This window comes from Pseudopipra pipra, chromosome 2, assembly GCF_036250125.1.
Source record: "Pseudopipra pipra isolate bDixPip1 chromosome 2, bDixPip1.hap1, whole genome shotgun sequence".
Taxonomy (NCBI): Eukaryota; Metazoa; Chordata; class Aves; order Passeriformes; family Pipridae; genus Pseudopipra; species Pseudopipra pipra.
Window position 1 is genome coordinate 118,176,282 of NC_087550.1, and position 15,915 is coordinate 118,192,196.

The following is a 15,915-nucleotide window of genomic DNA, read 5'->3' on the forward strand; positions in this document are numbered from 1 at the left end:
AAGGGTTTGGGAGGGGCCGGCCTCGCTTCCCGTATAAATTCCCGGAGAACCGCACGCCAGCCCCGTTCCCGGCGGGAATCGCGAGCCCCTGAGGGGAAAAAAAGATGCATTTGGGGAATTTTCAGTCCAGCCTCAGCTCGCTCGTCGCCTGCGCCGCCGCCAGGGAGCTCTTCGAGCGCCAGGACCTGCGGGTACGGGCTTTTTAGGGATTTGGGGGGGAATTTGTGGGATTTTTAGGGATTTGGGGGATTTTTTGGCTTTTTAGGGATTTTAGGGATTTTTAGGAATTTTTGGGGATTTTTTAGGGATTTTTGGGGATTTTTTTTGGTTTTTTAGGGATTTGGGGGATTTTTTGGCGTTTTAGAGATTTTTAGGGATTTTAGGGATTTTTAGGGATTTTTTGGGGATTTTTTAGGGATTTTTGGGGATTTTTGGGATTTTTTAGGGATTTTTAGGGATTTTTTGGGATTTTAGCGATTTTTGGGATTTTTAGGGATTTGGGGGATTTTTTGGCATTTTAGAGATTTTTAGGGATTTTGGGGATTTTTGGGGATTTTTTGAGATTTTTTAGGGATTTTTAGGGATTTGGGGGATTTTTGGGGATTTTTAGGGATTTGGGGGATTTTTTGGCATTTTAGAGATTTTTAGGGATTTGGGGGATTTTTGTGGATTTTTGTGGATTTTTGGGGATTTTTTAGGGATTTTTTGGGATTTTTAGGGTTTTTGGGGATTTTTGGGGATTTTTAGGGATTTTTAGGGATTTGGGGGATTTTTTGGCATTTTCGAGACTTTTAGGGATTTTAGGGATTTTTGGGGATTTTTTAGGGATTTTTGGGGATTTTTTAGGGATTTTTAGGGATTTGGAGGATTTTTTTGGGATTTTTAGGGATTTGGGGTTTTTTTTGGATTTTAGAGATTTTTAGGGATTTTTGGGATTTTTTTTTGGATTTTTAGGGATTTTTTGGGATTTTAGGGATTTTTGGGATTTTTAGGGACTTGGGGCATTTTTTGGCATTTTCGAGATTTTTGGGGATTTTTGGGGATTTTTAGGGATTTTTGGGGATTCTTGGGGATTTTTTTTGGATTTTTAGGGATTTGGGGGATTTTTTGGGATTTTTAGGGATTTGGGGGATTTTTTGGCATTTTTGAGATTTTTAGGGATTTTTGGGGATTTTTTGGGATTTTTAGGGATTTTTAGGGATTTGGGGGATTTTTTTGGCATTTTCGAGACTTTTAGGGATTTTAGGGATTTTTAGGGATTTTTGGGGATTTTTTAGGGATTTTTTAGGGATTTGGAGGATTTTTTTGGGATTTTTAGGGATTTGGGGGTTTTTTTGGATTTTAGAGATTTTTAGGGATTTTTGGGATTTTTTTTTTGGATTTTTAGGGATTTTTTGGGATTTTAGGGATTTTTGGGATTTTTAGGGATTTGGGGGATTTTTTTGGCATTTTCGAGATTTTTAGGGATTTTAGGGATTTTTAGGAATTTTTGTGGATTTTTGGGGATTTTTTAGGGATTTTTGGGGATTCTTGGGGATTTTTTTTGGATTTTTAGGGATTTGGGGGATTTTTTGGGATTTTTAGGGATTTGGGGGATTTTTTGGCATTTTCGAGATTTTTAGGGATTTTTGGGGATTTTTTGGGATTTTTTGGGATTTTTAGGGATTTGGGGGATTTTTTTGGCATTTTCGAGATTTTTAGGGATTTTAGGGATTTTTAGGAATTTTGGGGGATTTTTGGGGATTTTTTAGGGATTTTTGGGGATTTTTTTTGATTTTTAGGGATTTGGGGGTTTTTATGGGATTTTTAGGGATTTGGGGGATTTTTTTGGCATTTTAGAGATTTTTAGGGATTTTTAGGAATTTTTGGGGATTTTTTTGGATTTTTTAGGGATTTTGGGGATTTTTTAGGGATTTTTGGGGATTTCTTTTTGGATTTTTAGGGATTTGGGGGATTTTTTGGGATTTTTAGGGATTTGGGGGATTTTTTGGCATTTTCGAGACTTTTAGGGATTTTAGGGATTTTTGGGGATTTTTTAGGGATTTTTGGGGATTTTTTAGGGATTTTTAGGGATTTGGAGGATTTTTTTGGAATTTTTAGGGATTTGGGGGTTGTTTTGGATTTTAGAGATTTTTAGGGGTTTTTGGGATTTTTTTTTTGATTTTTAGGGATTTTTTGGGATTTTAGCGATTTTTGGGATTTTTAGGGATTTGGGGGATTTTTTGGCATTTTAGAGATTTTTAGGGATTTTACGGATTTTTAGGAATTTTTTGGGATTTTTTGAGATTTTTTAGGGATTTTTTTGGATTTTTAGGGATTTGGGGGATTTTTGGGGATTTTTTGGTATTTTTAGGGATTTGGGGGATTTTGTGGCATTTTAGAGATTTTTAGGGATTTGGGGGATTTTTAGGGATTTTTGGGGATTTTTTGAGATTTTTTAGGGATTTTTAGGGATTTGGGGGATTTTTTGGCATTTTCGAGATTTTTAGGGATTTTAGGGATTTTTAGGAATTTTTGTGGATTTTTGGGGATTTTTTAGGGATTTTTGGGGATTCTTGGGGATTTTTTTTGGATTTTTAGGGATTTGGGGGATTTTTTGGGATTTTTAGGGATTTTTGGGATTTTTTGGCATTTTCGAGATTTTTAGGGATTTTTGGGGATTTTTTGGGATTTTTTGGGATTTTTAGGGATTTGGGGGATTTTTTTGGCATTTTCGAGATTTTTAGGGATTTTAGGGATTTTTAGGGATTTGGGAGATTTTTTAGGGATTTTTGGGGATTTTTTTTGGATTTTTAGGGATTTGGGGGATTTTTTGGGATTTTTAGGGATTTGGGAGATTTTTAGGGATTTGGGGGATTTTTTGGCATTTTAGAGATTTTTAGGGATTTGGGGGATTTTTAGGAATTTTTTGGGATTTTTTTGGATTTTTTAGGGATTTTTCGGGATTGATGGAGCGGGTCCTGAGGGGGATTTCTGCCCCCACCCCTCGCAGGGAAATCCCCCCCAGGACCCGCTCCCTAAATCCCCCAAAATCCCCCAAAATTCATTGGGAATAAAGGGTTTGGATCTCCCCACTCCCCACCCAACGGGAGTGATTCCAGGGCTGGGAATGAGGTGATTTTAAACTGAGTTGTTTGGGAAATAATCCTGATTTTCCCTCCAGAATTCCTTGGCTGGCTTGAGTTTTTAGGGAATATTTATATTTGCACGCTTGAGTTTTTAGGGAATATTATTATCCTGATTTTTAGGGAATATTTCTATTATTATCCTGATTTTTAGGGAATATTTCTATTATTATCCTGATTTTCCTGGACTTCCACTCTTGAGTTTTTAGGGAATATTTATATTATTATCCCGATTTTCCCCTCCAGAATTCCTTGGCTGGCTTGAGTTTTTAGGAAATATTTCTATTATTATCCTGATTTTCCCTCCAGAATTCCTTGACTGGCTGGACTTGTTTTTAGGGAATATTTCTATTATTATCCTGATTTTCCCTCCGGAATTAATTGACTGGCTGGACTTGCACTCTTGATTTTTTAGGGAATATTATTATCCTGATTTTCCCTCTGGAATTCCTTGGCTGGCTGGACTTGCACTCCTGAGTTTTTAAGGAATATTTCTATTATTATCCTGATTTTCCTGTACTTGCACTCCTGAGTTTTTAGGGAATATTTCTATTATTATCCCAATTTTCCCTCTGGAATTCCTTGGCTGGCTGGACTTGCACCCTTGAGTTTTTAGGGAATATTTGTATTATTGTTATTTTCGTAGTAAATAATGGAATATATTTAAGCAATATAATATGGGATATTTAAGGGATATAATATAAGATATTAAAGGGACATAATATGGGATATTTAATGGATATAATGCAATATATTTAAGCAATATAATATGGGATATTTAAGGGATATAAGATATTTAAGGGATATAATATGGAATATTTAATGGATATAATGGAATATATTTAAGCAATATCCTATGGGATGTTTAAGGGATATAATATAAGATATTAAAGGGATATAATATGGGATATTTAATGGATATAATGGAATATATTTAAGCAATATAATATGGGATATTTAGGGGATATGAGATATTTAAGGGATATAATATGGGATATTTAATAGATATAATAATATATTATATATTATTAATAATATATTTAATGGCTATAATAGAATGTATTTAATGGATACAATATAAGATATTTGAGGGATATAATGCAAGATATTTAATGGATATAAGATAAGATATTTAATGGATAGAATGGAATATACTTAAGCAATATAATATGGGATATTTAAGGGATATAAGATATTTAATGAATATAATAGAATGTATTTAATGGATATAAGATATTTAAGGGATATAATACAAGATATTTAAGGGATATAATACAAGATATTTAAGCAATACAATATAGGATATTTCAGGGATATAATGTAAGATTTAAGGGATATAATGAAATATTTATAAGGAATATAATATGAGATATTTAAGGGATATAGTATATTTAATGGATATAATAGAATGTATTTAATGGATATAATACAAGATATTTAATGGATAGAATGGAATGTATTTGATGGATATAATGTAAGATATTTAATAGATGGAATGTATTTGATGGATATAATAGAATGTATTTGATGGATATAATAGAATGTATTTAATGGATATAATAGAATGTATTTAATGGATATAATAGAATGTATTTAATGGATATAATACAAGATATTTAAGGAATATAATATAAGATATTTAAGGGATATAATACAAGATATTAAATGGATATCATGTAGGATATTTAATGGATATAATGGAATGTATTTAATGGGTATAATGTATTGATGGATATAATATAATGTGTTTAAGAGGCACAATATAATATACTTAATATATTTAATAGATATAAATCCTAATGCAGTGACCTTAAGGGCAAAAATAACATTTTATTGAGTTGCCAGTGGGACATTTCTCACCTGTATGATCACACACATTAAATATATATAGACAGATATAGAATACATATATTTTGCACAAATCTCTGGGGTTAAAGGTTGAACATGAACTTGGAAATGTGATTTGGGGTCAATTTGGGTTATTTTTCGTGGTTGTATCTCAGCTCTGGGGCACAGGAGGGTCCTGGGCCTGTTTCAGATTCCTACCTTCTTATGTGAGCTTTGCTGCTTTTTTTTCACTCCTTATAAATTCAAAATATAGTAGGAAAAAAGTGCAAAATACAGTAGTGATACAGTAGGAAAAAAAGTCAAAATATGGTAGGAAAAAAAGTCAAAATATGGTAGGAAAAAATTCACCAAAATTCAGCTTTTTATATTTTAATTTATTTTTACAAATAAACGACTTTTAATATTTTATTCCTTTATATTTCCTTACATATTCATTTCTATTTTATTATTATTTATATTTTATTTCTTTTATTATTATTTATTTTATTATTTTTATTTTATTATTATTTCTTTTATTATTATTTATTTTATTATTTTTATTTTATTATTATTTCTTTTATTGTTATTTCTTTTATTGTTATTTCTTTTATTGTTATTTCTTTTATTATTATTTATTTTATTATTTTTATTTTATTATTATTTCTTTTATTGTTATTTCTTTTATTATTATTATTCATTTTATTATTTTTATTTTTTATTATTTCTTTTATTGTTATTTCTTTTATTATTATTGATTTTATTATTATTTCTTTTATTATTACTTATTTTATTATTATTTGTTTTATTATTATTGATTTTATTATTTTTATTTTATTATTTTTATTTTATTATTTTTATTTTATTATCTTTATTTTATTATTATTTCTTTTATTATTGATTTATTATTTTTATTTTATTATCTTTATTTTATTATTATTTCTTTTATTATTGATTTATTATTTTTATTTTATTATCTTTATTTTATTATTATTTTTATTATCTTTTATTGTTATTTCTTTTATTATTACTTATTTTATTATTATTTGTTTTATTATTATTGATTTTATTATTTTTATTTTATTATTTTTATTTTATTATTTTTATTTTATTATTTTTATTTTATTATCTTTATTTTATTATTATTTCTTTTATTATTGATTTACTATTTTTATTTTATTATCTTTATTTTATTATTATTTCTTTTATTATTAATTTATTATTATTTATTTTATTGTTATTGATTTTATTATTATTTCTTTTATTCTTTTTAATTTTATTATCATTTATTTTGTAATTATTATTTATTTTCTTTATTCCTCTTTCCATTTGCCCTCATTTCTCGTTGCAACCCCAACATTTCCCATTCCCTTCTCCCTTCCTTTCCCTGCCAGGCCAAGTTCGAGTCGCTGTTCCTGCCCTTCGACCGGGAGCCCAAATTCCAGTACTTCCGCAGCTTCCGCAGGGTCCGGGTCAGCTTCAGCAACCCCCTGGCTGCAGCTGATGCCAGGATCCAGCTGCACAGGACACAGTTCCTGGGGAAAGAGCTCAAACTCTGCTTTGCTCAGGTAAAGCTGCTCCTGGGGAGTCATGGAAGCACCAAAGCTTCCATGGAAATGAATCCTGGAATGGGAAAAGGAGTCCTGGAATGGGAAAAGGAATCCTTGTGTGGGAAAAGGAATTCCTGCATGGGAAAAGGAATCCTGGTATGGGAAAAGGAATCCTTGTGTGGGAAAAGGAATCCTTGTGTGGGAAAAGGAATTCCTTTGTGGGAAAATGAATCCTTGTATGGGAAAAGGAATCCCTGTGTGGGAAAAGGAATTCCTGTGTGGGAAAAGGAATTCCTGTGTGGGAAAAGGAATCCCTGTGTAGGAAAAGGAATCCTTGTGTGGGAAAAGGAATCCCTGTGTGGGAACAGGAATTCCTGTGTGGGAAAAGGAATCTTCAGCAACCCCCTGGCTGCGGCCGATGCCAGGATCCAGCTGCACAGGACACAATTCCTGGGGAAAGAGCTCAAACTCTACTTTGCTCAGGTAAAACTTCCTGGGAATTCCGGCACTTCCATGGCTTGGAGGGTCCAGGGGGGCCCAGAGCTCCCTGGGGATTTGGGGCTTGGATCCCTGGGGATAACCTTGGAGGTGCTGGGAATTGGGATTTCAGGGAGTGTCCTGAGGGGATCCAAGGGGAGCTGCACATTCCAGGCTTTTCCAGCTTCTTCTTGGAGATCTCCATGGGAGCAGCTCTGGAGCTGCCAAAGGAACTCTGGGAATCTGGGTGGGGTTTGGGAGCTGCTCCGGGTTTCCCTCTGAAAGTTGGATGGGAAATGAATCCCTGTGTGGGAAAAGGAATCCTGGAATGGGAAATGAATCCTGGAATGGGAAAATGAGTCCTTTTGTGGGAAAAGGAATTCCTGTGTGGGAAAAATGAATCCTTGTGTGGGGAAAAGGAATTCCTGTGTGGGAAAAGGAATCTTCAGCAACCCCCTGGCTGCGGCCGATGCCAGGATCCAGCTGCACAGGACACACTTCTTGGGCAAGGAGCTCAAACTCTACTTTGCTCAGGTAAAGCTTCCTGGGAATTCCGGCACTTCCATGGCTTGGAGGGTCCAGGGGGCCCAGAGCTCTCTGGGGATTTGGGCTTGGATCCCTGGGGATCGCTTGGATAACCTTGGAGGTGCTGGGAATTGGGATTTCAGGGAGTGTCCTGAGGGGATCCAAGGGGAGAGCTGCACATTCCAGGCTTTTCCTGTGCAGCCTGTTCTTGGAGATCTCCATGGGAGCTGCCAAAGGAACTCTGGGAATCTGGGTGAGGTTTGGGAGCTGCTCCGGGTTTCCCTCGGAAAGTTGGATGGGAAATGAATCCCTGTGTGGGAAAAGGAATCCTGGAATGGGAAATGAATCCTGGAATGGGAAAATGAGTCCTTGTGTGGGAAAAGGAATTCCTGTGTGGGAAAAATGAATCCTTGTGTGGGGAAAAGGAATCCCTGTGTGGGAAAAGGAATTCCTGTGTGGGAATAGGAATCTTCAGCAACCCCCTGGCTGCAGCTGATGCCAGGATCCAGCTGCACAGGACACAATTCCTGGGAAAAGAGCTCAAACTCTGCTTTGCTCAGGTAAAACTGCTCCTGGGGAGTCATGGAAGCACCAAAGCTTCCATGGAAATGAATCCTGGAATGGGAAAAGGAATCCTGGAATGGGAAAAGGAATCCTTGTGTGGGAAAAGGAATCCCTGTGTGGGAAAAGGAATCCTGGAATGGGAAAAGGAATCCTTGTGTGGGAAAAGGAATTCCTGTGTGGGAAAAGGAATTCCTGCATGGGAAAATGAATCCTTGTATGGGAAAAGGAATCCCTGTATGGGAAAAGAAATCCCTGTGTGGGAAAAGGAATTCCTGTGTGGGAAAAGGAATTCCTGTGTGGGAAAAGGAATTCCTGTGAGGGAAAAGGAATCTTCAGCACTTGAGCAACCCCCTGGCTGGGGCCAATGCCAGGATCCAGCTGCACAGGACACACTTCCTGGGAAAAGAGCTCAAACTCTGCTTTGCTCAGGTAAAGCTGCTCCTGGGTAGGAATTCCCTGGGAATTCTGGCACTTCCATGGCTTGGAGGGTCCAGGGGGGCCTAGAGCTCCCTGGGGATTTGGGGTTGGATCCCTGGGGATAACCTTGGAGGTGCTGGGAATTGGGATTTCAGGGAGTGTCCTGAGGGGATCCAAGGGGAGAGCTGCACATTCCAGGCTTTTCCTGTGCAGCCTGTTCTTGGAGATCTCCATGGGAGCTGCCAAAGGAACTCTGGGAATCTGGGTGAGGTTTGGGAGCTGCTCCGGGTTTCCCTCTGAAAGTTGGATGGGAAATGAATCCCTGTGTGGGAAAAGGAATCCTGGAATGGGAAAATGAATCCTGGAATGGGAAAATGAGTCCTTTTGTGGGAAAAGGAATTCCTGTATGGGAAAAGGAATCCTGGAATGGGAAAAGGAATTCCTGTGTGGGAAAAATGAATCCTTGTGTGGGAAAATGAATCTCTGTGAGGGAAAATGAATCCCTGTGTGGGAAAAGGAATTCCTATAAAGGAAAAGGAATTCCTGTCTGGGAAAAATGAGTCCTTGTGTGGGGAAAAGGAATTCCTGTGTGGAAAAATGAATCCCTATGTGGGAAAAGAAATAACTGTGAGGGAAAATGAATCCTTGTATGGAAAAAGGAATTCCTGTGTGGGAAAAATGAATTCCTGTGTGGGAAAAGGAATTCCTGTGGGGAAAAATGAATTCCTGTGTGGGAAAAGGAATCCCTATGTGGAAAAGGGAATTCCTTGTATGGGAAGATGAATCCTTGTGTGGGAAAAGGAATCCCTGTATGGGAAAATGAGTCCCTGGATGAGGAAAAGGAATCCTTGTGTGGGAAGATGAATCCCTGTGTGGGAAAACAAATCCCTGTATGGAAAAAGGAATCCCTGGGTGGGAAAATGAGTCCTTGTATGGGAAGATGAATTTCTGTGTGGGAAAAGGAATCCCTGTGTGTCCATTTGGGATGTCCCAGTTCATTTCTATCCCTCTGGGAATTCCCAGCACTCTCCCTGTGGTGTTGCCTTCCCACCCCATTTGTCATTAAAGGCCAGGTCCAGCTTCCTCCCACTCCGGGATTTTATGGGCAGATCTAGAAATAAAATATATTCAAATCAAAACCAATTTATTTTAAGGGAAAGCAGGGGATTTAAAGGGAACTTCCTTGGAAGTTTCCTGGGAATTGGATGGGGGGGCTTGGCTGTGGAATCCTGGCTCGTGCTGCCACCCCCAGTCCCTGGCAGAGAACAACACCTTAAAATCCCTCCTGAGTGACGAATTCCTGGATGACAATGACCCAGCTTTGGGCTTTCCTGCCTTTTCTTTTTATTCCCAGACTTTGCACATTGGAAGCTCCCACTTGGCCCCTCCAAATCCAGACAAGCAGTTCCTGATTTCCCCTCCTGCCTCTCCCCCCGTGGATTGGAAACAAGTGGAAGATGCAACTCCAGTCATCAACTACGACCTTTTATATGCAATTTCCAAGCTAGGACCAGGTGAGAATTGGGAAAAAAAACGGGATTGGGAGTGAGCAAAACACCCTTTGAGCTTCCTGAGCTTCCCAAACTTTCCCAGGAAATCATTATCTCCCAGTTAAACTTGTAATGGCAGAAGGAACACTTAGAAAAATGAGGATTTCTTACCCCTGGAGTAATTCCACAGGATTCCTTGGAGGACCTGGATTTCTTACCCCTGGAGTAATTCCACAGGATTCCTTGGAGGACCCAGAGCTCCACAATGGGATTTGTTGAGAGCACAAACGCTCCTTCAATTATCACCTCGTTAATTAATATTTTTAAAGCAGCAGCTTCCCCAAAATGAAGGGGAAATTGGGGATTTCCACACCTTTTAGTCCTGGCTCAGGACTAAGACTGACCCAGCTCAGAGCTGGGCTTAAATTCCTCTATGGAATTTAAGGAATTCAAGGAATTTAAGGAGGAGGAAACCACTGCTAAGTGTGGGAGAAAACCTAATATTCCTTTGAAATTAAGAGGAAAAATTTCCTGCCATCCCTTTTTTTTCAGTGATTAACGACCCCATTTCATTTTCTCCCTCAAACTTCTCCCTGAAAATTGCTGCAAATTAATATTTCCCCCCCAGTCTAACTCTGATTTATTATTAATTAGAGGGGAGAGAAAAATGGCCACATTTAGTGACAGGATTAAAGGGAATAAAACTTGAGCCTGATTTGATTTTCCTGGAGGATTTTTATTCCTCAGTTTAGGGAGAAAAGGGCAGGGAAGAATTTTGGGTCCCTCCTGTAGGACTTTAAATCTTTCCATCCAGGATCCTGCTGCTGAAATAAATAGTTTTAAATTAAATGACATATTTTTTTTTTTAATCAAAGATTTTAATTTTCCTGAAGCTGCTTTTGGAAACAAAGCTGATTTGGATGGAACATGTTGAATGAATATATAATATATATTCATTATATATATATATATATATATATATATATATTTCTTATATATATATATTCCTTATATATATTATTTATAATATTATAAATATTATTATATTAATTATATATTCCTTATATATATTATTTATAATGTTATAAATATTATTATATTCATTATATATGTTCATTATATATTATTTATAATATGATAAATATTATTATATTCATTATATATGTTCATTATATATTATTTATAATATGATAAATATTATTATTTAATTATAAATAATTATAAATAATAACATTTCATACCAATATTATAAAGAATATTATTTCATACCAACAGCTGCTGTTGGTGTGAAAGTTCAGAGCTGCTGTTTCTTTACTCCAGGCTTTCCTTGGAATTTTTAGGAATGCCAAAAAGAAACCTGTAGCTCTTAAAATAAATAGTTAAGGCACTAAAAGTTGGCCCTTTTTGTGGGTTTATTTCTTTTTTCACTCCCTTTTTTCACAGCAGCAAAACCACTTTTACTTCATGTAACCTGAAGCATTTTTCTACCAGCACCTTCAGTTTTGTCCAGGGAAAATCTTTTTGTCTCTCTGATAACACCAGTGTTTTGGTGAGCTTTTATAACCCTAAACAGAGAGAAAAATTCATTATAAAATTTCCTTGCCTGACTCTTAAATCCTCCAGTTGCCTGGAAAACCTCAGGATAACAGAGAAGGTTTGAAGGATTAAATTCCTTAAAAAAATTGTACTTTTTCTCCTCCTGCATTTTGTGCCTGTGTATCCTTGTTCTTCTAAAGCAACTTGGAGTTATTTCCTAGAGTTTCTCACGAGCTTCTGGAAACTGGGGAGGTTTAAGGTATTTATTATCCCAGATTTCCCTCTAGATGTGTAAATACATATATTTATATTTGTTTTTATTGGCACTGCTTTTCCAGCAGGCACAAAATCCCATGGATTTTTCAATTGCCATGGCAGTGTTCCTCCAAGAAATCTGTAAAAGTTGGCATTTTTCCTTCATCAACTAAATTGTATGAACAGCAACAGTTTAAGATGATTAAAAACATATATATAATAATGTATTCTTTGAAGTCAGTGCTCACTAAAACCCTTCGGGACGGTCGACGTCTCATCAGCCTCGTGCAGTTTTATTTTTACACCTTAAAAACCTCCCAAACTAAATTTTTATCACAGAACCAGCTGGGTTGGAAGGGACCTCCCAGATCATCCAGTCCAACCCTTGATCCAACCCCGCTGTGGTTCCCAGCCCATGGCACTGATGCCACATCCAGTCTGTCCTTAAACACCTCCAGGGATGGAGAATCCACCCCCTCCCTGGGCAGCCCATTGCAATGGCTGAGCACCCTCTCTGCAAAGAAATTCTTCCTAATATCCAACCTAACCCTCCCCTGGCACAGCTGCAGACCCAGCCCTCTTGTCTTGCTGATGGTTGCCTGGGAAAAGAGACCAACCCCCCCCTGGCTCCCCCCTCCTGTCAGGGAGTTGCAGAGAGTGAGGAGGTCTCCCCTGAGCCTCCTCTTCTCCAGGCTGAACAGCCCCAGCTCCCTCAGCCTCTCCTCACAGCACTTGTGCTCCAGTCCCTTCCCCAGCCTCGTTGCTCTCCTCTGCACCTGCTCCAGCCCCTCCATGTCCTTCCTGAGCTGAGGGCCCAGAACTGGACCCAGCACTCCAGGGGTGGCCTCACCAGCGCTGAGCCCAGGGCAAGAATCACTTCCCTGGACCTGTTGGCCACACTGTTCCTGAGCCAGGCCAGGATCCATTGGCCCTCTTGTCCCCCTGGGCACACCCTGGCTCCTGTTCAGCTCCCTGTCCATCCCCACTCCCAGCTCCCTTCCTGCCTGGCTGCTCTCCAGCCCCTCTGGCCCAGCCTGTAGCGCTGCATGAGGTTGTTGTGACCAAAAGGCAGGACCCAGCCCTTGGCCTTGTAAATCTGCTTTCAAGCAATTCTTTACATTCAGACAAACCCAGCGTTGAACTCAGCGCTCACTAAAACCCTTCGGGACGCTCGACGTCTCATCGTTCATCAACCTCGTGCAATTTTATCTTTACGCCTTAAAAAAAACCTCCCAGACTAAATTTTTTTCTATGCAGAATGGAGGCTTTTTAATCCCATTTTTGGGGTGTTTTGTTGTTGTTGTCCTGCAGGTGACAAGTACGAGCTGCACGCGGCCACCGCCACCACCCCCAGCGTGGTCGTGCACGTGTGCGAGAGCGACCGGGAGAGCGACGGCGGCGACGAGGAGCCCAAAAAACCCAAACCCAAAATCATCCAGACCCGGAGACCCGACTACACCCCCGCCCATCTCAGCTGAGCTGCTGCTGCTGCTGCTGGGTTTGGTTTTTGGGGTTTTTTTCCCAGTAGGAAACTTCCCAGGGAAAAAAAAACAAACCACCCCGTTGGGTTTGACGGCGGCGCTGGAGAAATTCCCCGGCTGAGAGAAAAAATAAAGGAAGTTTCATCCCGATTTTTTTGAGGCTGCAGGTTGATCCCTGGGGGTATTCCCAAATCACTGGGAGAAGATGATATTTGGAGACAAACTAAGACAAAAATAGGGTTTATTTTTGGGGGGTGAAGGAGCTTTTCCTTGCCTGACTCTTAAATCCTCCGGTTGGATGGAAAAACCTCGGGATGACAGAGAAGGTTTTAAGGATTAAAGTCCTTAAAACTCAAAAAAAAAAGTACTTTTTCTCCTCCTGCATTTTGTGCATGTGCATCCTTGGTCTTCTAAAGTAACTTCTGAGTTATTTTCTAGAGTTTCTCACGAGCAGGAAATCGGGGAGGTTTAAGGTATTTATTATCCCAGATTTCCCTCTAGGTGTGTAAATACATATATTTATATTTGTTTTTATTGGCACTGCTTTACCAGCAGGCACAAAATCCCTTCAGCCCCCCTGATTTAGGTGCTGTGGAGACCTGTGCTTTTAAAAATGTTCACCTTTGAAATGCCTCCAGTGGGGTTTTATCTGGCAAAAAACAATGGGGAAAAAAAAAAAGGTGCAACGGGAGACTTGCTGAAATGAATGGATTTTAAATTATTTAAGTTCTGATAATTTATATCTTCAATGACACTTGTTTGGTAGCTTTGACTTGGGGGGGGGGGGGGAAAAAGGACTTTTAAGGGTATAAATAAGGCTAATGGTGCATATTCAGAATTTTTTCAGTGCTGGAGGGACTTGAATCTGCGTTTTTTTGGTGAGAAAAGGTTGAATGGTGATTGGAAAATTACAGGGAGGAGAGATGGTGCCTTTGCCTTGTCCATTCCTACTACAGGCTGCACACTTGGATCTTTTTCTACTGGCTTTGTACCTCCAGAACTCCCAAACTTTCTTAGCTTTGCCTCCAGACTGAGCTGGTGTGAGATGCTTTAATGCCAAGTAATGCACATTGAAATCATGGCAATGTGGGGGAGAAGCTTTAGGGGTTTTATATTGTTCCAGACAGTCCTGATAATTAATCCCAATTCCAAGGCAAAAAAGAAACAACCAAAAAGATGAGAGAGAAATGTATTTTATTACTTGTTTTTTTTAAAACTGGAGATCCTCACCTTGAAACAGGTATTTTTGGGGGAAGAGATAGGAACTGATTTTTGTGGAAAATGTCATTTATGGGTCTTAGGAAGTTTGTTGGGAAGTTTTTAGGAATCCAGACGTGGTTCCCTCCTGCTCTGCTTTTGCCACAGTTGGTCTGAGAAGGAGTTTGAAGCAAATATTGACTCAAACACCCTTGCTTTCTTTCAATAATACCTGTTTGAAAACCGAAGATGTGGAATGGAGCCATCCCAAGCTGGGAAACAAGGACTGGTGGTGCCAAGTGAAAGGGAAACCAGTGACTGGAGAACAGGGATATGTGGAATTTTCTGCTCTGGTTTTGATCACTGATCCCTGGAAACTGGAAGAAACCCTGATCCTTGGTGTTAAAAAGAGCTGATTCCGTGTCCTGCTGGAGCTCTTGGATGGACACAGAGGGAAAATCAGGTTATTTTGGGGGTACAACATCCAGCTGGGGCTATGGCCTTGGCTACCAGCCCCCAAAAGAAAGGAGTCAAGCAGGTTTGCCACAACTGCCTTTAAGCCTTTCCAAGATTATTTTTCCCACGTTTCTCCAGTTCCTGCTGGACTCAATGTCTCATCCAGTTGAAAATGGAAGAATTCCCGTCCTTTTCCACCCGTGGCAAATCCCAACACGACTTCTCCATCACAGGGAGCTGCTCTTCTGTTCCCTAAAAAAACCAACAGTGCTGCTTTTCAACTGAAACCCACCAAAATCCGTGATTTTTAACCATTTCCCACACCCAGAAAGTGGCCACTGGGAAAGCCTGGGAATCTTGGAATGGTGACAGCGTGTTCCTGGTTGTGTCTCCTTGGCTTTTCCTGGTCCTTTTTTCTTTTTAATGTTCAACTGAATGCTTGGTTGGTATTTTCTACAGTTGTATAGCACGGGGCATATTTAAATTAAAATATTTTGGTTGTCTTTCTTGTAAGGTGTCGTGGTGTTTCTGCACAAAAATCACACCAAAAATTGGGATTTTTGCAAAGGGGAGGGGGGGGAAGGATCTATTGCCAGGTCACATCCTTAATAACCAAATAAATCTATTCCTGGAAAAGCTTTCCAACCTTTTGCTTCTCAGTGGAAGGGTGAGAATCTGCTGATGAATAAAATGCAGAATATTCCGGTTTAAAAACTGCTCCTCCTGTGCCTGATGCTGCTTCTGAACAAAGGGATCGACCTCATAGTGTTTTATAATAATCCCTGTGCAGCCATAAGGTGTATTATACCCCAAATATTATATTAATAATAAAATTAATTAATAATTAATTAATAAAAAAATTAATAATTAATTATTAATTAATAAAAATTAATAATGTGTATTATTATTCCCCAAATAACATCTTGGGGAAGACAAACCCATCCTCTTTGCTTTTATCCTCCCTTGCCCAACGTGCTTTTTGCCAAAAATTACACCTTTTAAATGCTTTTTTAAAAAT

At 38.4% G+C, this 15,915-nt stretch overlaps 1 protein-coding gene across 4 annotated transcripts in view; it reads left to right on the forward strand.

The window, feature by feature from the left end:
* The window catches only part of RCAN1 (regulator of calcineurin 1), a 41,358-nt gene extending 25,948 nt beyond the window's left edge, over window positions 1–15,410 (forward strand). For 2 of the 4 annotated variants that reach the window (XM_064647129.1, XM_064647132.1), the window contains exons 2-4: window positions 6,344–6,982; window positions 9,837–9,996; window positions 13,075–15,410. In XM_064647129.1, the coding sequence (XP_064503199.1) occupies window positions 6,344–6,982; window positions 9,837–9,996; window positions 13,075–13,241 (966 nt within the window). In that variant the 3' untranslated portion in view covers window positions 13,242–15,410. Of the gene's footprint in view, window positions 1–39; window positions 192–6,343; window positions 6,983–7,357; window positions 7,511–9,836; window positions 9,997–13,074 lie in introns of those variants that run through there. The other 2 variants (XM_064647131.1, XM_064647133.1) reach the window with 2 other exon arrangements.
* The last annotated feature ends 505 nt before the right edge of the window (window positions 15,411–15,915 follow it).